Consider the following 21,176-nt stretch of genomic DNA (forward strand, 5'->3'; position numbering starts at 1 on the left):
GTCTTTGAAAATAACTGGAGTCTCTCCTGTCTGGTTATTCCTCATGCAGCTTCATTAATTTCCATCGTAAGATGTGGTTTATTAGCTGCCTGGAGCGCAGATGTGTGAAACTGCTGTGGGTGAGGAGACAAAACAGGAGCATTATCGTCCCCACCCTCCTGTAATGATTTTGGTGTAATAAGTAAATCAACACATTTCTAACAAACTCTCCCCAACCCTCTGGCTGCAATTAGTTCCTTCGGCAGATACAGTGAGTTCATAGCTCAGTATCTTGTGCTACAGTAACAAAATTGTAGACAGATGTCAATGAAGAGTCCATCTTGTTATTCACTGTTCATTTTATATTTGAAGTGGTAGAAGCTGGACTTTAGCCATTTTCTATAAACTCTCAGTATATGGTTATTTTGAGACAGTTTTTTAAATCTTAAAAAATATTTAAAAGTGATGTATTTATTTGAAATGCAGAGAGAGAAAAAGAGAGAGAAGAGAGAGGAGAGAGGAGAGAGAGAGAGAGAGAGAGAGAGAGAGAGAGAAAATAGTTCACCTGCTGGTTCACTCCTCAAATGCTCACAAGAGCTTGTAATGCACCAAGCTGAAGCCAGGTGCTCAGAACAGAATCAGGATCTCCTATGTGGGTGGCAGGGGCCCAATTACTTAGGCCATCATTTGCTACTTCCCAGGTGGATTAGCAGGGAACTGGTTTGGAAGCAGAGGAGCCAGGACTTAGATTGGCATTCTACAGGGGTATGAAAAAAAGCAATCTTTTAAATCTAGGATGGTTCGTATGTATAGAAGGCTTGCTTTTTTCCCCCTGGAGGGATTATACTTTCATTCCTAGTCCCTTCTGACGAAGTGATGGTCACATTTGTTCAGGGGCACTGATGCTTTAAAAGGTGCTTTAAAAGGTGTGAAATATGAAGCCTGGCATTTGTTTAAGTTGGCTTGTTGGTTTTTTTTTTTCTTTTTTTTTTAATTTATTTAATGAATATAAGTTTCCAAAGTACGAATAATGGATTACAATGGCTTCCCCCCCATACCGTCCCTCCCACCCACAACCCTTCCCTTTCCCACTCCCTCTCCCCTTCCATTCACATCAAGATTCATTTTCGATTATCTTAATATACAGAAGATCAGCTTAGTATACATTAAGTAAAGATTTCAACAGTTTGCTCCCACACAGAAACATAAAGTGAAAAATAATAGATGATTTTTTTTTAATGATGATGAAATCAGATAAGACCTATTGTCATGTTTAATCCCAGTAAGAGTCAAGTTGGGAGTTGATAGTTTTTTCTTTTTTTTTTTTTTTTTTACAGAGGATCAGTTTAGTATGCATTAAGTAAAGATTTCAACAGTTTGCACCCCCATAGAAACACAAAGTGAAATATACTGTTTGAGTACTCGTTATAGCATTAAATTTCAATGCACAGCACATTAAGGACAGAGATCCTACATGAGGAGTAAGTGCACAGTGACTCCTGTTGTTGACTTTACCAATTGACACTCCTGTCTATGGCATCAGTAATCTCCCTATGCTCCAGTCATGAGTTTCCAAGGCTATGGAAGCCCTCTGAGTTCTCCGATTCTCATCTTGTTTAGACAAGGTCATAGTCAAAGTGGAGGTTCTCTCCTCCCTTCAGAGAAAGGTACCTCCTTCTTTGAAGACCTGTTCTTTCCACTGAGATCTCACTCACAGAGATCTTTTGCCAGAGTGTCTTGGCTTTCCATGCCTGAAATACTCTCATGGGCTTTTCAGCCAGATCCGAATGCCTTCAGGGCTTATTCTGAGGCCAGAGTGCTATTTAGGACATCTGCCATTCTATGAGTCTGCTGAGTATCTCACTTCCCATGTTGGATCACTCTCCCCTTTATTTATTCTATTGGTTAGTGTTAGCAGGTACTAGACTTGCTTATGTGCTCCCTTTGACTCTTAGTCCTTTCATTATGATCAATTGTGAACTGAAATTGATCACTTGGACTAGTGAGATGGCATTGGTACATGCCACCTTGATGGGATTAAATTGGAGTACCCTGGTATGTTTCTAACTCTACCATTTGGGGCAAGTCAGCTTGAGCATGTCCCAAATTATACATCTCTTCCCTCTCTTATTCCCACTCTTATGTTTAACAGGGATCACATTTCAGTTAAATTTCAACACTTAAGAATAACTGTGAATTAATTACATAATTAAACCAGTCATATTAAGTAGAACAGACAAAGAAACTACTAAGAGGGATAATGTATTAAGTTGTTCATTAACAGTCAGGGCTATGCTGATCAAGTCACCGTTTCCCATAGTGTCCATTCCACTTCAACAGGTTTCCTTTTTGGTGTTCAGTCAGTTGGCTTGTTTTTTCTTGTATTTATGCATTCACTAATTTCCACACATCAGAAGATATGAATTGGCATTGGAATCCAAATCAGGTGAATATTCACATGTATCTCTTTTCTCTTCTAGCTGGACTAGACCGATTTTGAGAAAAGGATACAGACAACGCCTGGAATTGTCAGACATTTACCAAATCCCTTCTGCTGATTCTGCAGACAACCTGTCTGAGAAGCTGGAGAGGTATGCTCATGTGCTCTGTTTATTAGTTGAAGAGAGAAATTCATATTACTAATTCTTCAGAGAGTAGAAAACTAACGTGTTAGAGGGCTTACTTCTTAAAATGGCATGTGTAAAGGAGGAACATTTAATTTTCCTGCTTAAGTCTTAATCAATTAAAGAATTACCAATAAAATAATGAAAAGAAAGCAATCATTCTGAGAAATTACTTTTTTCCTAGAAAATACTTACTTGAATTCTGAGAATTTACCTGTCTTTAAAGGATATGAGATGGATTGGGAGCCAAGATGGCGGAATAGTGAGGGCGCGCACCGATAGTCCGGGAAAATTTAGTTTAATAAAAGGGGAGTTACGGTAGCCGCAGAAAAAAGAACCAGGAAAAAATTGCACGGGAAACCCTTCTGGATAGAGCAGCCGTGAATCGGAGGACCTACTGGGAGAACAAGGTCACCCACCGCGCGGAAGCCAAGTCGCAGGACCGAGCCGCAGAAGCCCCAGGGTCTGCGCGCCAGTGCTCCAAGGGGAGTGCATGCCACACAGACAACAGCGGGGAGACTTGGGACGCTCAGGGCTCCGAGTCCTCACATCAGCGCTGGAAGGGGAGGTGAGCTCAATAACCCGAGACATTGGTGGGGAAACGGGGGTCAGAATCTAGAGGGGGGCCGGAAAGTGCAGCAAACTCACTACCGGAAAGAAGGAAAAAAAAAGCTTTGGGGTTTCTCTTCCCCCTAACCTTGCAAAGGTTACAAGGCTGCAAGGCTTGAAGAATTCCCAAGAGACAAAGAGCAGGCCTCCTCTCTGGATTTACATATCAATGGGGGAGAGCTAAGGAACTGAGTCACTACAATTCAGTAGCCTAGGCAACCCAGTGGGAGTCCAGAGGAGCCAAAGACTGGAAGCTAAATACCATCAATTCTGCACAGCCCTGCCCTGCGTTGTTACTTACCCCCTGAATAAATAAAATAAATAAATAAATAAAAAGAGAGAGATTTACCACGCATAACCTGAGGGTGTCACCTTTGCACACCCTTAACCAGGAAGAACCAGGCGGAGCTCTCAGGCCGCACCCATCTCAAGCCTCCAAGGCTCCTCCAACAGCAGGCAGTCCACTTAACACGGACACAGTATAAAAAAAAAAAAAAAAGAAAAAAAAAACGCACAGTGATGCAAGAAGAATTAACTATGCCGAGTAACAAACACAGAAATAGAGGGAGCAAGATCAACGATGACACTATGATGCCTCCAAATAAGCAAACACCCCAAGCCAAGAGTATGAAGATGATGAGATAGAAGAAATGCAAGATACGGATTTCAAAAAATTTATGATAAGAACATTTAGAAGTTTTCAAAAGCAAATCCTTGAACTACAGAAATCCTTAATGGACAAGATTGAAAATCTCTCTCGTGAAAATGAAATTTTAAGGAAGAGTCAAAATGAAACTCAGAAACTAGTAGAACAGGAAAGTGTTATAGTGATGAGAAATCAAAATGAAATGAAGAGCTCAATAGATCAAATGACAAACACATTAGAAAGCCTTAAAAACAGAATGGGTGAAGCAGAAGAGAGAATATCGGACTTAGAAGATAGAGCACAGGAAAATATACAGTCAAACCAAAGAAAAGAAGAGGAAATTAGAAACCTAAAAAATATTGTTGGGAATCTACAGGATACTATTAAAAAAACCAACATTCGAGTTCTAGGAGTTCCTGAAGGCATGGAGAGAGAGAAAGGATTGGAAGGCCTTTTTAGTGAGATACTAGCAGAGAACTTTCCAGGTTTGGAGAAGGACAGAGATATCCTAGTACGGGAAGCTCATAGAACCCCCAATAAACATGACCAAAAGAGATCCTCACCACGACACGTGGTAATTAAACTTACCACAGTGAAACATAAAGAAAAGATCCTAAAATGTGCAAGAGAGAAACGTCAGATTACTCTCAGAGGATCTCCAATCAGACTCACAGCTGACTTCTCATCAGAAACCCTACAAGCTAGGAGGGAATGGCGAGACATAGCACAGGTGCTAAGAGAGAAAAATTGCCAGCCCAGAATATTATATCCTGCCAAGCTCTCATTTGTGAATGAAGGTGAAATAAAGACCTTTCATAGCAAACAGAAATTGAAAGACTTTGTGGCCACTCGTCCGGCCCTGCAAAAGATACTTAAAGATGTGCTACACTCAGAAACACAGAAACACGGCCATCAATATGAAAGAAGGGAAAGGAAGAACACCTACCAGTAAAAGAGCATGGGAAGCTCAAAGCATATACTAGAAAATATTTCCGGGAAAATGGCAGGGCAAAGTCACTACATATCAATAGTCACATTGAACATTAATGGTCTGAATTCTTCAGTTAAAAGACACCGTTTGGCTGACTGGCTCACAGAACACAACCCAACTATTTGTTGCCTACAAGAAACACATCTCTCTAACAAAGAGGCATGCAGACTGAAAGTGAAAGGTTGGAAAAAGATATTCCATGCCAACAGAAACCAAAAAAAAGCAGGTGTAGCCATATTAATATCAGACAAAATAAACTTTAATACAAAAACTGTTAAGAGAGACAAAGAGGGACACTATATAATGATTAAGGGATCAATTCAACAGGAAGATGTAACTATTATAAATGTATATGCACCTAATTACAGGGCACCGGTCTATTTAAAAGATATGTTAAGGGACTTAAAGGGAGATTTAGATTCCAATACAATAGTACTGGGGGACTTCAATACTCCACTCTCAGAAATAGACAGATCATCCGGACAGAAGATCAACAAGGAAACAGCAGATTTAATTGACACTATTGCCCAAATGGATTTAACAGATATCTACAGAACTTTCAACCCTACATCTACAGACTTCACATTCTTCTCAGCAGCGCATGGAACCTTCTCTAGGATTGATCACATACTAGGCCATAAAGCAAGTCTCAGCAAATTTAAAAGAATTAGAATCATACCATGCAGCTTCTCAGACCACAGCGGGATGAAGCTGGAAATTAGCAACTCAGGAAACCCCAGAAAGTATGCAAACACATGGAGACTGAACAACATGCTCCTGAATGAACACTGGGTCATTCAAGAAATCAAAAGAGAAATCAAAAACTTTCTGGAAGTAAATGAAGACAACAACACAACATATCAAAACTTATGGGATACAGCAAAAGCAGTATTGAGAGGCAAACTTATAGCAATAGGTGCCTATACCAAGAAATTGGAAAGGTACCAAATAAATGAGCTTTCAGCGCACCTCAAGGACCTAGAAAAACTGCAGCAAACCAAACCCAAATCTAGTAGGAGAAGAGAAATAATTAAAACCAGAGAGGAAATTAACAGGATTGAATCCAAAAAAAACATTACAAAAAATCAGCCAAGCGAGAAGCTGATTTTTTGAAAAAATAAACAAAATTGACACCCCATTGGCCCAACTAACTAAAAAAAGAAGAGAAAAGACCCAAATCAATAAAATCAGAGATGAAAAAGGAAATGTAACAACAGACACCACAGAAATAAAAAGAATCATCAGAAATTGCTACAAGGACCTGTATGCCAGCAAACAGGAAAACCTATCAGAAATGGATAGATTCCTGGACACATGCAATCTACCAAAATTGAACCATGAAGACATCGAAAACCTAAATAGACCCATAACTGAAACAGAAATTGAAACAGTAATAAAGGCCCTCCCAACAAAGAAAAGCCCAGGACCAGATGGATTCACTGCTGAATTCTACCAGACATTTAAAGAAGAACTAATCCCATTTCTTCTCAAACTATTCAGAACAATCGAAAAAGAGGGAATCCTCCCAAATTCTTTCTATGAAGCCAGCATCACCTTAATCCCTAAGCCAGAGAAAGATGCAGCACTGAAAGAAAATTACAGACCAATATCCCTGATGAACATAGACGCAAAAATCCTCAATAAAATTCTGGCCAATAGAATACAACAACACATCAGGAAAATCATCCACCCAGACCAAGTGGGATTCATCCCTGGTATGCAGGGATGGTTCAACATTCGCAAATCAATCAATGTGATTCACCACATTAACAGACTGCAGAAGAAAAACCATATGATTATCTCAATTGATACAGAGAAAGCATTTGATAAAATTCAACACCCTTTCATGATGAAAACTCTAAGCAAATTGGGTATAGAAGGAACATTCCTCAATATAATCAAAGCAATTTATAAAAAACCCACAGCCAGCATCCTATTGAATGGGGAAAAGTTGGAAGCATTTCCACTGAAATCTGGCACCAGGCAGGGATGCCCACTCTCACCACTGCTATTTAACATAGTTCTGGAAGTTTTAGCCAGAGCCATCAGACAAGAAAAAGAAATCAAAGGAATACAAATCAAGAAGGAAGAAGTCAAACTATCCCTCTTTGCAGACGATATGATTCTGTACTTAGAGGATCCAAAGAACTCTACTAAGAGACTATTGGAACTCATAGAGGAGTTTGGCAAAGTGGCAGGATATAAAATCAATGCACAAAAATCAACAGCCTTTGTATACACAAGCAATGCCATGAATGAGAAAGAACTGCTAAGATCAATCCCATTCACAATAGCTACAAAAACAATCAAATACCTTGGAATAAACTTAACCAAGGACGTTAAAGATCTCTACGATGAAAATTACAAAACCTTAAAGAAAGAAATAGAAGAGGATACCAAAAAATGGAAAAATCTTCCATGCTCATGGATTGGAAGAATCAACATCATCAAAATGTCCATTCTCCCAAAAGCAATTTATAGATTCAATGCAATCCCAATCAAGATACCAAAGACATTCTTCGCAGATCTAGAAAAAATGATGCTGAAATTCATATGGAGGCACAAGAGACCTCTAATAGCTAAAGCAATCTTGTACAACAAAAACAAAGCCGGAGGCATCACAATACCAGACTTCAGGACATACTACAGGGCAGTTGTAATCAAAACAGCATGGTACTGGTACAGAAACAGATGGATAGACCAATGGAACAGAATTGAAACACCAGAAATCAACCCAAACATCTACAGCCAACTTATATTTGATCAAGGATCTAAAACTAATTCCTGGAGCAAGGACAGTCTATTCAATAAATGGTGCTGGGAAAACTGGATTTCCACGTGCAGAAGCATGAAGCAAGACCCCTACCTTACACCTTACACAAAAATCCACTCAACGTGGATTAAAGACCTAAATCTACGTCCTGACACCATTAAGTTATTAGAGAACATTGGAGAAACCCTTCAAGATATTGGCACAGGCAAAGAATTTCTGGAAAAGACCCGGGAGGCACAGACAGTCAAAGCCAAAATCAACTATTGGGATTGCATCAAATTGAGAAGTTTCTGTACTGCAAAAGAAACAGTCAGGAGAGTGAAGAGACAACCGACAGAATGGGAAAAAATATTTGCAAACTATGCAACAGATAAAGGGTTAATAACCAGAATCTACAAAGAGATCAAGAAACTCCACAAAAACAAAACCAACAACCCACTTAAGAGATGGGCCAAGGACTTCAATAGACATTTTTCAAAAGAGGAAATCCAAATGGCCAACAGGCACATGAAAAAATGTTCAAGGTCACTAGCAATCAGGGAAATGCAAATCAAAAGCACAATGAGGTTTCACCTCACCCCGGTTAGAATGGCTCACATACAGAAATCTGCCAACAAGAGATGCTGGCGAGGATGTGGGGAAAAAGGGACACTAACCCACTGTTGGTGGGAATGCAAACTGGTCAAGCCTCTATAGTAATCAGTCTGGAGATTCCTCAGAAACCTGAATATAACCCTACTGTTCGACCCAGCCATCCCACTCCTTGGAATTTACCCAAAGGAGTTTAAATTGATAAACAAAAAAGCGGTCTGCACCCTAATGTTTATTGCAGCACAATTCACAATAGCCAAGACCTGGAACCAACCTAAATGCCCATCAATGGTAGACTGGATAAAGAAATTATGGGATATGTATTCTTTAGAGTACTATACCGCAGTAAGAAACAACGAAATCCAGTCATTTGCAACAAAATGGAAGAATCTGGAACACATCATGCTGAGTGAAGTAAGCCAGTCCCAAAGGGACAAATACCATATGTTCTCCCTGATCGGTGACAACTGACTGAACACCAAAAAGGAAACCTCCTGAAGTGAAATGGACACTATGAGAAATGGTGACTTGATCAGCATAGCCCTGACTGCTAATGGACAACTTAATACATTATCCCTCATAGTATTTTTTTTTGTCTGTTCTACTTAATATGACTGGTTTAATTCTGTAATTATCACACAGTTATTCTTAAGTGTTGAAAATTAACTGAAATGTGATCCCTGTTAAACATAAGAGTGGGAATAAGAGAGGGAAGAGATGTATAATTTGGGGCATGCTCGGGCTGACTTGCCCCAATTGGTAGAGTTGGAAACATACCAGGGGATTCCAATTCAATCCCATCAAGGTGGCATGTGCCAATGCCATCTCACTATTCCAAGTGATCAATTTCAGTTCACAATTGATCATAATGAAAGGACTAAGAGTCAAAGGGAGCACATAAACAAGTCTAGTATCTGCTAACACCAACCGATAGAATAAATAAAGGGGAGAGTGATCCAACATGGGAAGTGAGATACTCAGCAGACTCATAGAATGGCAGATGTCCTAAATAGCACTCTGGCCTCAGAATCAGCCCTAAAGGCACTCGGATCTGGCTGAAAAGCCCATGAGAGTATTTCAGGCATGGAAAGCCAAGACACTCTGGCAAAAAGATCTCTGTGAGTGAGATCCCAGTGGAAAGAACAGGTCTTCAAAGAGGGAGGTGCCTTTCTCTGAAGGGAGGAGAGAACCTCCACTTTGACTATGACCGTGTCTAAACAAGATAAGAGTCGGAGAACTCAAGGGGCTTCCATAGCCTTGGAAACTCATAACTGGTGCATAGGGAGATTACTTATGCCATAAACAGGAGTGTCAATTTGTAAAGTCAACAACAGGAGTCACTGTGCACTTAACTCCTCATGTAGGATCTCTGTCCTTAACGTGCTGTACACTGAGGCTTAATGCTATAACGAGTACTCAAACAGTATATTTCACTTTGTGTTTCTATGGGGGTGCAAACAATTGAAATCTTTACTTAATGTACACTAAACTGATCTTCTGTAAAAAAAAAAAAAAAAAAAAAAACGAAATTATCAATTCCCAACTTGACTCTCACTGGGATTAAACATGACAATAGGTCTGATCTGATTTCATCATCATTTAAAAAAAATCATCTATTATTTTTCACTTTATGTTTCTGTGTGGGAGCAAACTGTTGAAATACTTACTTAAGGTATACTAAGCTGATCTTCTGTATATTAAGATAATCGAAAATGAATCTTGATGTGAATGGAAGGGGAGAGGGAGTGGGAAAGGGGAGGGTTGTGGGTGGGAGGGACGGTATGGGGGGGAAGCCATTGTAACACATGAGTCGTACTTTGGAAATTTATATTCATTAAATAAAAGATAAAAAAAAAAAAGAAACCATTAAACAAAGTGCAAGCCTCCTTCCAAAAAAAAAAAAAAAAAAAAAAAAAAGAAATGGGCAAGGGACTTGAACAGGAAAAAAAAAAATAAAGGATATGAGATGGATTTTGTGAACACTGAAGTAATATTATGAAGCAAATTATGAGGGTACTTCAAAAAGTTCATGGAAAAATGCAGTTAAGGAATGAATTTGTTTTGGTGCAAAAAATTTTGAAAACCATGCACAGTTTTTCCTTAATATACATTTTGCACAAACTTTTTGAAGACAGCTCATATATATGTTTGCTTCCAATTTGATTTTAAAGATTATTTATTTATTTGAAAGGCAGAATTACAGAGAGGCAGAGAGAGAGGTCTTCCATCCACTGGTTCACTCCCCAAAGGGTCATAACGGCCAGAGCTAGGCTGATCTGAAGCCAGGAGCCAGGTGCTTCCTCCTGGTCTCCCATGCGGGTGCAGGGCCCAAGCACTTGGGCCATCCTCCACTGCTTTCCCAGGCCATAGCAGAGAGCTGGATCAGAAGAGGAGTAGCCAGGACAAAAACCAGCACCCGTATGGAATGCCAGCACTACAGGCGGCAGCTCTACTGGCTACACCACACAGCCAGCCAGAATTTTAATATATGAAAACAAATGTACTTCTAGAAAAATCTTAAGGTAATAACTATTGGCATTTTACAAAATGTAAAAAAATTCCTATTTTGTAATGCTTATTATATGCCAGGTAAAGTATTTCTGGGAGGGAAGTGTGATTGCTTCCATTCTACAGAAGAGCAAACTGAGGCTCAGAGAGATGATATAAGTTGTCAAGTAATGAATGATGGAGCCCTGATTCCAACCCAGATCTGTACTGCCTGCCTTTCTAGAGACCTGTGAGTCCCTTGTGTTCCATGCTCAGCCTCTGGATTTATGCATGAGCTAAACTGGGTCTATGGCAGCAGCACAGGATCTGATACCAGGTGAAGGGGAGAGGCTGTGAGAGGAAAAAGACAAGAGAGAGTAAGTGTTTGGCTTAGCAGTTAAGATTTCTATGTGCCACTTCAGAGTGCTTGAGTTCAATTCCTGGCTCCACCCCTGATTCTGGCATCCTAGTGATGCAACCCCTGGGAGGCAGGGTGATGACTCCAGTAATTGGGATTCTGTCACCCATTTGGGAGACCTGGATTGAGTTCCCAGCTCCAGGATCAGGCCCTGGTCCTTGTGGACATTTGAGGACTGAAACAAGAGACGGGAACCCTTTCTCTCTTTCTCCCTGTCTACCTCTCAGATAAGTAAATAATTTATAAAACAGAAGAAAGAAGTTACTAAATTACTGCACCAAAATAAAAAGGTTGAATTGACATGAAATTTGTGTTATTTCCGTTAAATACATTCCCTTTGACATTTCCAAGGCAAAGTAAGATATTAAATCTTATTTTTTCAATCAAAGAATTAGGCTAGTAGAAGTAGTTGATCATCTTTATACAATCAAGGGCCAACTATTATTACTGAGCACTTGGTGTGTTTAAGTGCCATCAAATCATGAATATTTTTAAAATTTTGATCTTTTTGATGGGTGTATTCCCACTGGCCAAGAGTAGGGTCTAGAGAGCTGGCATTATGACATAGAAGGTTGAACCTCCCGTGATGCCAACATCCCATATGGGCACTGGTTTGAGACCCAGCTGCTCCACTTCCAGTCCAGCTCCCTGCTAATGTACCTTGGAAAGCAGCAGAAGATGGCCCAAATGATTGGGCCCCTGTACCTACTTGGGAGATTTGGAAGAAGCTCCTAGTTTCTGGCTTTGGCCTGGCCCTTGTGGCCATTTGGGGAATGAAACAGTAGATGGAAGACATCTCTTTCTCCCTCTCCTCCTCCCCTCTCCTGCTCTCTCTGCCTTTGAAATAAATAAAAAATAAATAAATCTTTTTTAAAAAAATGAGTAGGGTCAGCCTAGCATATAACTTATCTTCAATAAATGTTTGTTGAATGACTGAATTATTGAATATAAAATGACTGATATTATATAAAAAATGTAAAATTGCTAGAGAGATAAAATATATAAACAAAATTCATTACAGCACTATCAACAACTTCAGAGTAATAATATAAAGTGTTGAGTATCTAAATTCTAATGAATGCTAATTTATTTTTTTCTTTTTTTAAAATTTTATTTAAGTTACACAAGTTTCCTGTATTTCATATATATATATTTAGGAGCATAGTGACACTTACCCCCCACCCTCCCTCCTGCCCATGCTCCAACCCTTCCTCCTCCTGCCTCTGACATTCATACTCTTATTTTTATAAAGATTTGTTTTCAGTTTACTTATTCATTATATAATTAATCCTACACTAAGTAAAAGAGTTCAATGAAGAATATAAAGAGGAAAAAACAAAATAAAACAAAACACTGTTCCTCTATGGAAGAGGCAAGGTCTGTAAACAATCATAAAATCTCAAAATGTCTATTTCACTCCAATACATTACATTTCAGGTACTCTATTAGTTACCATGAACAAGGAAAACATATGATATCTGTCTTTTTGGGACTGGCTTATTTCACTAAGTGTAATGGTTTCCAGTTGCATCCATCTTGTTGCAAAAGAGAGGATGTCATTTTTTTTCAACTGAGTAGTACTCCATACTGTATATATACCACAATTTCTTTATCCAGCCAGCAGTTGACAGGCATCTGGGTTGATTCCATATCTTAGCTATTGTGAGCTGTGCTGCAGTGAACATGGGAGTAGAGATCACTCTCTCATATGCTGATTTCATTTCCCTTGGGTAAATTCCTAGGAGTGGGATGGCTGGGTTATATGTAGGTCTATTCTCATATTTCTGCGGTCTCTCCATACTATCTGCCACAGTGGCTGCACCACTTTCCATATCTCCACTTTAAAATACCAAGTCTGACAGGTTTTTTTCATGTTAAATCACAGAAAAATCCACAAGGCATTTTCACTGGTTTTTGGTTTGACAGTTAAATCTTATAAAATCTGCCAAAGTTCTAAACAGATAAAGATCATGGGATAGAGTGGTAGGGGTGGGGGTAGATCTAGAATATTTATTTTTTTATTTTATTTTTTGACAGGCAGAGTTAAACAGACACAGAGAGAGAAAACTCTTGCTTTTTCGTTGGTTCTCCCCCCAAATGGCTGCCACGGCCGGCGCTGCATGCTGTGCCGATCTGAAGCCAGGAGCCAAGTGCTTCCTCCTGGTCTCCCATGCGGGTGGAGGACCCAAGCACTTGGGCCATCTACTACTGCCTTCCCGGGCCTCAGCAGAGAGCTGGACTGGAAGAGGAACAACCGGGACAGAACCGGCGTCCCCACTGGGACTAGAACCTGGGGTGCCGGCAGAGGATTAGCCTAGTGAGCCGTGGTGCTGGCCTATCTATCCATTGATTGTTTTTCATCTAGTTGTAAGCACAGCAGTGTGTGTGTTTGCTTGAGCTATGCTTTATTTGTCCATCATTTTCATTGCTCTTAAGAATCTCAGCACTTTTCTTTACTGTGTACAATGTGGTCCTTTCATGAAGCTAAATCCCTGCAGAGCGACATACAGCATAGCATTGAATTCTGCTACTTTCTCTGGCTGAGCAATTGCTGTTGGAGTCTCCATAAGGTTTTGTCTCTGCAATCACTTGGTTTAATCTCATTGGATATACTTGTGTGAACCAAACTGTATTAAGGGAAACAGGGCAACTCAAATATTTGCACATTCAACTTATTGGTCCCACTTTTTGTTCTTTTGCAGAGAATGGGATAGAGAGCTGGCTTCAAAGAAAAAACCCAAGCTCATTAATGCCCTTCGGAGGTGCTTTTTCTGGAGATTTATGTTCTATGGAATCTTATTATATTTAGGGGTAAGGATCTCAATTATAAATTAATCATGGATAACTTAATTGTATTCATTTTATGATTACAGAAGGACTAGCATAATCTGGTGAACAGGTATAAAGGTATAAAGTACTAATCCAACTCCAAACACAAAACAACCAGCAAGAACTTGAGTAAAGTTCAGTTAAAAAAAATCCATTGCAACTAGGATGTTCTAGAACACAGGTTGTGATTTACATCTTAAGATGGGGTCAGCAAAATGAACTGCTGGCTTTAAAAGAATCATTTTCTGTCTGTCATGAGTCCAAATCATGTTGTCTTACTAGCATGTAATATTATTGGTGCTTTTCTTTCCCTGTATTCAACAGGAGAATGTCAAGAATTATGTCAAATCCAGCCAAATATTATATTTGTACATAATACTATATTTGTAGTATTTTTAATATTATTTATAATATAATAAAATAATATTATTTATAGTAATAGTATATTTGTATATAATACTATATTTGTAGTATTTTGAAATCATGTCTGCAAACAGTGATTTCAAATAAAAATAGCGATATTTAAAAATTGAGCAGTGAGGTATTCTTATGTGTATTTTCTCAGTAACCTGTGTCTTTATCAGTTTGAAGACAGCAATAGGCCTGGAAACCAGGCTTGAAGCATTTCAGTGCCTCAGCTGCAGTCAAATGTGACCCAGATCTCTTATTTTCTACCTCATCGGGGCATCATGTTGAATGCTTGGTTGAAATCTCTAAGAGGAATTGACAAGTTTAAACTTGTTTAGTCTTTGAGTAAAGACTGTGCACAATATGTTTCTTGGGGGTGCAATGTACAGTACGGTCTGACTTGTATTGTGTTGGTATTGGTCTTGATGCCCCAGGGAATTATCAGTGCCACAATGTTCACCAAAGAAATGCTTTAAGGATATTGGCCCACGAACTCTAGGAAATATCCATTTAACATTTATCTTTTTTTTTTTAAGAATGGATTGGCTTTTTTTTTTAAAGGATTTATTTATTCATTTGAAAGGCAGAGTTACATAGAGGCAGAACCAGAGAGAGAAAGAGAGAGAGAGAGAGAGAAAGAGGTCTTCTATCTGCTGGTTTGCTCCCCAAATGGCCACAAAGGCCAGAGCTGGGCCAATCCATAGCCAGGAACCAGGAGTTTCCTCTGGGTTCCCCATGCAGGTGTAGGGGCCCAAGCACATGGGCCACCTTCTGATGCTCTCCCAGGTGGTAGCAGAGAGCTGGATGGAAAGTGGAGCAGCACGCACTGTAGGCGGTGGCGGTTTTACCTGCTATGCCACAGCGCCAGCCCCTTTAACATTTATCTTGACAAATATGACAACAATTAGGTCCCAAGTATTTTCCAATGCTTTCAGTAATCTTCTGAAAGAAATTCTGACTTTTAAAATAAATCTAAATATATGACAATTTGTACTATATATGTATAAACACATATGGATCTATTAGTCAACGTATCATATGTATATGTGAGGAGCTTTCAGAAAGTTCATGAAAATGTGTATTATTAAAAAACATGTGAATTTCCAAATTTTTTCCACTAAAAGAAACTTTTCTTTTAAATTTTATTTTTCCATGAACTTTTGGAAGTTTTCTCATGTATATGTACATACATACACACACATGTACACACACATATAATCTGGAAGAAAATCTTCAAAATGTTTGTGAAAAAATGAAATTTTCGTATAATTTTATTTTGGTGCAAAATATTTTGAAATCCATATATACCAAAATTAATGCCTTTTTGAAAATCTCATCTGTTTGAGAGGCTGAAAGAGAGCAACAGAAAGACCTTTCTGCCATTGCACTCTGCAGGTGCCCACAACATCCTGGGCTGGGCTGGAGCCAAAGCCAGGAACTGGGAATGCAATCCAAGACCCAATTACTGCCCCTACAGTCAGCACTGGTGGGAAGCTGGAGTCAGGAATAGATCCCAGGTCTTCTTGTCAGGGAGGCAGGTGTGTTAACTGCTAGGCTGAACTCCGCCATAAGCTAATTTTTAAATTCCATTTTCCATGAACTTAAAGCATATGATAAATTAGAATAATACCCAGTCTCTTGGGTCCACTGCCTATGGCTGTTGTAGTATACTAGATTGCAATGTCTATGTAACTGTGTTTATAATGACACTTCAGATGCAAATCAGCAGAAAACTTACAGGAGGTAGCAGTGCAAGGAAACCAATCAGAATCTTCTCATTTGCTTAAATCCTGGGAAGGAGCTGTGTAAAATCCACCCAAGAGTCAATAGGGTTAAGTGTCAAACCAGATAGGCAAAATTAATGGATAGGAGAATGGAATAGGTATGGAGAAGGACTAGGTTGTTATTAAGCTTCTGAAGACTGAAAAGATCCCAGCCAAAAGGATCTTAAAGCCTTTCATGGTAACTAATGATCCCTGTGTGGGGCTCAGGGAAGAGGCCCTGCTGGGCTAAACTCGGCCCCAGCTCACAGCTCTCAAACCAGCAGCTAGAAAGGCAGTCTCATCTCCTGTTGGTAAGCAGCTGTTGGTGGACAAAGGCCTTCACTGGGAAAGCAGCTGTAATGTTTGGTGATAAGGCACAGAGGGAACTGAACCCCGAGACTGGCATGCGTGTGGTGATTCGGTGAGGTTTTCACCCTTGTTGCAGAGCAGAGACCTTGCTGAGGCCATGCAGTTTGCAGAAGTGCAAGTGGTGAAAAGTCTGTCTCACAGGATTTAGGTAACCGAGTGGTTATTTAGATGAGCTCAGTTGCTCAGTGCACCTGATCTCTCAACTGTGTTCTTACTGTTCCTCACAAGGAGAGGAGAAAATTTAGCTGCTTTAATACGACCTGTAACCTTTTAAATAAGTGACGTCAATGCCATACTATTTACATTATTATTTCTGGGAATTCCTTCTTTCCATTCAACAAGCAAGGATAAATGAGCAGGGATCCTTGAAGTTGCTATAATTCCATGCTTTGAACTATGTGGACTTACTTTCAGAATGTCTATCCGTAATTCATCTGTCTAAATCATGATTGTGGTGTAAAAAGCCATTTGGCTGGTTTCAGCACTGAGAATAAGATAAAATTTGCTAGTAACTGTGAAAGGTTAAGAAAAAGGAAATGCCACCACGAAGGAACTTAGTCTCTGTGATACTGATGTAATTCTAAATCATATTAGCTATGGCTTCTCACCACTAACTAGACATTTGTTTTTTCTTCATCTGACTCCACTGCCAGATACAACATCATTGTTAACATTTAAGAACTCCCAGCATAAAGGAGATGCTGGCTGTTGGAAAACGTAGTGTAGGAGTCAGTTAAGGATAGTCTGGGGAAGCTAAGTAGAGGGAATTCCGTAAGCGCATTCCTGGGAGAATATGATCATCCTAAGGCACTTACTAAAAAAAATTCATGAGTGTTCATTCACTCAAAAGTGTTCCTGTTCCTAGACAGCTCTGGGCATGTTCCCACCCTCAAATTAAGACACATGTCAGTGCCACTGGGGTCAGCTATCTTTCTTCATTACATTCCAAGAAGTTTAAGGCCTTGAAGGAAACAAGCGGGTATGCATATTACCAGTGTTCTCACTGTCAGATCCCACAGTCTGTATCGCAAAGGAAAATCTTTGTCCCTTATGTTTGCACAAAAATGTAAGGTAGGCATTTGAACACAAACGTTTTGGGGAATTCTGCACACAGATAGTCCCTGCCTTAGGCACTTTGACTTGTGTGTGTCTTCCCTGAGATTGGCTCCCTGTGGGCTGCCTCTCTCACATTCCTCCATATCCAGCTGCTCCTCCTAACCCCAGCTGTGACTTGCACACTGCACTACCTGTACCTGCCTATACCCTCAGTAGTTCTACTCCCTTCTAGATCCCCTATGTGCAACACACATGCCGCACCAGTTCTTGTGACAAGAACACTTGGAAGTTCATGGTGCTTAGATTTCTTCTTTGAAATGTAAGGGATTTTTTCTTCAGTCTTTAGACCCTAGTTGACATAATTTAATTGTCTGGGATCTGGGATAGTCTTATTCTTGAAATGCTCCCTAGGTGATTCTAATTGTACAGTTAGGGCTAAGAACCAGAGAGAGAGAAGCACCAGCATGTCTACTGAATATTCAAGTGCATTGGGGGTGGCATACAAAGACAGAACTTTTTACTTTGATTTCCTTTCTTAATGATAATATTTGAACATATGTAAGAAAAGGGATGATAACACTTTGAATGACAGAAAGCCAGTGTTTCTCAACCTTTTATATGGGTACTAGTCACCTAGGAATCCGGTTGAGATTCTGGCGCCAGGGGTTTTGGTGGGGACTGAGAGTCAGTGGTTCAAAGAGCACTCTGAGTGGTAATGCCATTTGCCTGAGGGCCACACTTTGAGAAGCAGGACCTGAGAGGGTAGTGGAAGAAAATGAAGTCCACTGGAAGGAATAGTGGCTGTGAAAAGAGAAACCATTGGACTAAACTGCGCTGAGAAGCCCTTGAACAAAGATGAAGGGGACCTGCCTAGGGCTTTATTGGAAATTCCCATGCTAACCATTAACTATTTTTTTAAAGATGTAGTTTTTAAAATTTACTTGTTTGAAAGGCAGAGTTACAAGAGAGAGAGAGATGGACACACACACACACACACACACACACAGATCTTTTATTTACTGGTTCAAATATCTGCGTGGCCAGAGCTGTGCCAGGACAAAGCCAGGAGTGAGGAGCCCAGAGCTTCTTCTGGATATTCCATGTGGGTGCAGGGCCCCAAGCACTTGGGCCATCTTCTGTTGCTTTCCCAGGCTGTCAGCAGAGAGCTGGATCGGAAGTAGAGCATCTAGGACTCGAACTCAGTGCCCATATGGGATGCTGTTGTGGTTGTTGCAGACAGTGACCTAATGTGCTATGCCACAGGGCTGGCCCTGCTAACTGTAAACTTTATACCTGTTGCCACCAGCAACAAGCACTCCAAGACTCCAGGGGAGAGAATGGGATGACTGGAGAATGGAGAAGGCCAAGCCATAGCCAAGAGGAGCTCTCTGGTTTGACTTCCTAGGCTTTAGTAGAGGGAGAAATTCCATTATCTTCTGCAGAAACTTTGCTAAATGGGTTGGTTAGAATTTTACAGGCACTATGGGAACAGGCTGATTCTTCAAGAGCATTTTGCATTATACTGGTGTTTTGAAGCCAACACCATGCTCAGTAAAATATTATATTCAAGGGAAAAATTGATGTCCTGTTCTTCCATGTGATATTGTGGGACAAAATCAATTTGTAACTTAGGAATTGCCTGTGCTGATGGTTTTTACAATTTAGATATGAGGGGATGACATAATGGGTTCTCTCATTGCTTTGTAGGAACATGGTATACCTTTCATGCTTGTAGCTATCTGTATTTTACAGTAACTGACCAATAAGAAGGGGCAAGATCAACTAAAATTTATGTAATGCACTCAAATATGTGTTTTGTCCAAAGTTGTCCCATCTTTTTTTTTTCTTTTTTTTCTGAACTCTACTGAGGTGTGCGTATGGTTTAGTGCCACAAATGCATTTTATTATTTGGGGAAATCAAAGAATTCACTTGGACCTCAATTTTCTAAACTATGCAACAAGAAGGGCTACAATACTGTGTACCATCTCTACTATCCCTCCCTTTTGTAAAAGTATGTGTCCATGATATGGGGGCCCAGAGAAATGACATTTATCTTAAATTACAGTGATATTAACTTAGAGCTTGATGTGTTATGTTGATATTGAAGTGGTTATCATGATTGGGTGGGTAATCCACTGAGAGAGAATGCAGTGATAACATTTTCATTTTGATTTAAGGTTATTAAATCAAAATTTAAGGTTATGAAACGTAGGAGGGGTTTTGAAGTCCACTCATTCAGCTCAACTCCAAGTTTTGCCACTTTTAAGCTATATAACTTTGGGCAAATTATTTAAACTCTCTCTGTCTCAGTTTCTTTATTGTAAAGTGGAGATAATTACAGCATGCATTTCATAGAGTTGTTGTGAGGATTGAATGAGTTAACCATATAGAATACATGCTCTACATTTTCAGTGCTACATAATTATCTAGCTGTTAGTATTTATTTTAAGTAGATTCTCTACCAATGTGTATAAAACCCATATTATTTACTTGTAACTTTATATATGCTATAAGCAAGTCTTACAGCAACAATTTATTTTTACAGGATACAGGAGAATATTGTTAAAAAGTGATTGATTCTAAATATTACCTAAGAAATTAAGCATGGTACTTTAAACACATATTCCATTGTATTTTCTGGACTATACCTATTATTGCTGCTTTCACAGCAAATTCTGTCACTTTTTAAAAAGATTTATTTATTTATTTGAAAGGCAGAGTTACAGAGAGGCAGAGGCAGAGGCAGAGAGAGAGAGAGAGAGAGAGAGAGAGAGAGAGATTGATTGATTTTCCATCTGCTGGTTCACTCTCCAAATGGCCAGAACAGCCGCAGCTGGGCTGATCCGAAGCCAGGAGCCTGGAGCTTCTTTTCTGTCTCCCATGTGGGTGCCTCCCATGGGGTGCTGGAAACCAAGGACTTGGGCCATCTTTCCTAGGCACATTAACAGGGAGCCTGATCAGAAGTAGAACAGCTGGCATTCGAACTGGCACCCATATGGGATGCTGGCACTGCAGGCAGTGGGTTTACCCCGCTCTGCCACAGTGCCAACCCCTGTCACTTTTTCTTATGAAATATAGAGAAGATAGCTTATATTTCTATTGAAGATGTTACCAACAATAATGAAATCCATAAACACTAAAAGGAAAATACCAAAAGCAAAACATTTTGAAATAGTTACTAAATAAAAAACATGATTCAAGAATATATTTTTGAGATTCCTTTTCATATGAGGTACATGTATTTTTGCAAAAACTACAAAACTCTGGTAAAATGAGGTAAATATTTAAAAGTGAGCCTCTTAAATAATTTTTCAGTGGATCAGGTGTAAATAGACTTGTATTTTCTGTGCTAAAATGGAAAAACTCTTCCTTCAACAATTTGTATGAAGCCAAATGTTCCCATCAGAGTCTAGTGAATCAAAATAAGCCAGAATTTGACAGTAGTTGTCAGCAGAATCCTGAGCCTGTGTTATAGTCATTAAGCTGGTACTGTTGGGTTAAATTCTGGGTGGATGCATGTTCACTTTCTTCCATTATTATTCTTGTAGGTTTTTTTACTGATTATGAAAATAATCAGATTCTCACTGATAAATTTGATGTTTATCCTCACAGCTCTCTCTTGCTCAGTGGAG

At 39.5% G+C, this 21,176-nt stretch overlaps 1 protein-coding gene across 3 annotated transcripts in view; it reads left to right on the forward strand.

Annotated features, from left to right (window-relative positions):
• Positions 1–21,176, forward strand: part of CFTR (CF transmembrane conductance regulator) — a 221,603-nt gene that overhangs the window by 43,516 nt on the left and 156,911 nt on the right. For all 3 annotated transcript variants that reach the window (XM_089327932.1, XM_051847972.3, NM_001082716.1), the window contains 2 exon segments: positions 2,460–2,570; positions 13,821–13,929. In XM_089327932.1, coding sequence (XP_089184058.1) covers positions 13,900–13,929 — 30 coding nt within the window. In that variant the 5' untranslated portion in view covers positions 2,460–2,570; positions 13,821–13,899.

The sequence above is a fragment of the Oryctolagus cuniculus genome, chromosome 3 (assembly GCF_051225735.1).
Source record: "Oryctolagus cuniculus isolate XC-2025 breed Fujian yellow rabbit chromosome 3, ASM5122573v1, whole genome shotgun sequence".
NCBI classification, from domain to species: Eukaryota; Metazoa; Chordata; class Mammalia; order Lagomorpha; family Leporidae; genus Oryctolagus; species Oryctolagus cuniculus.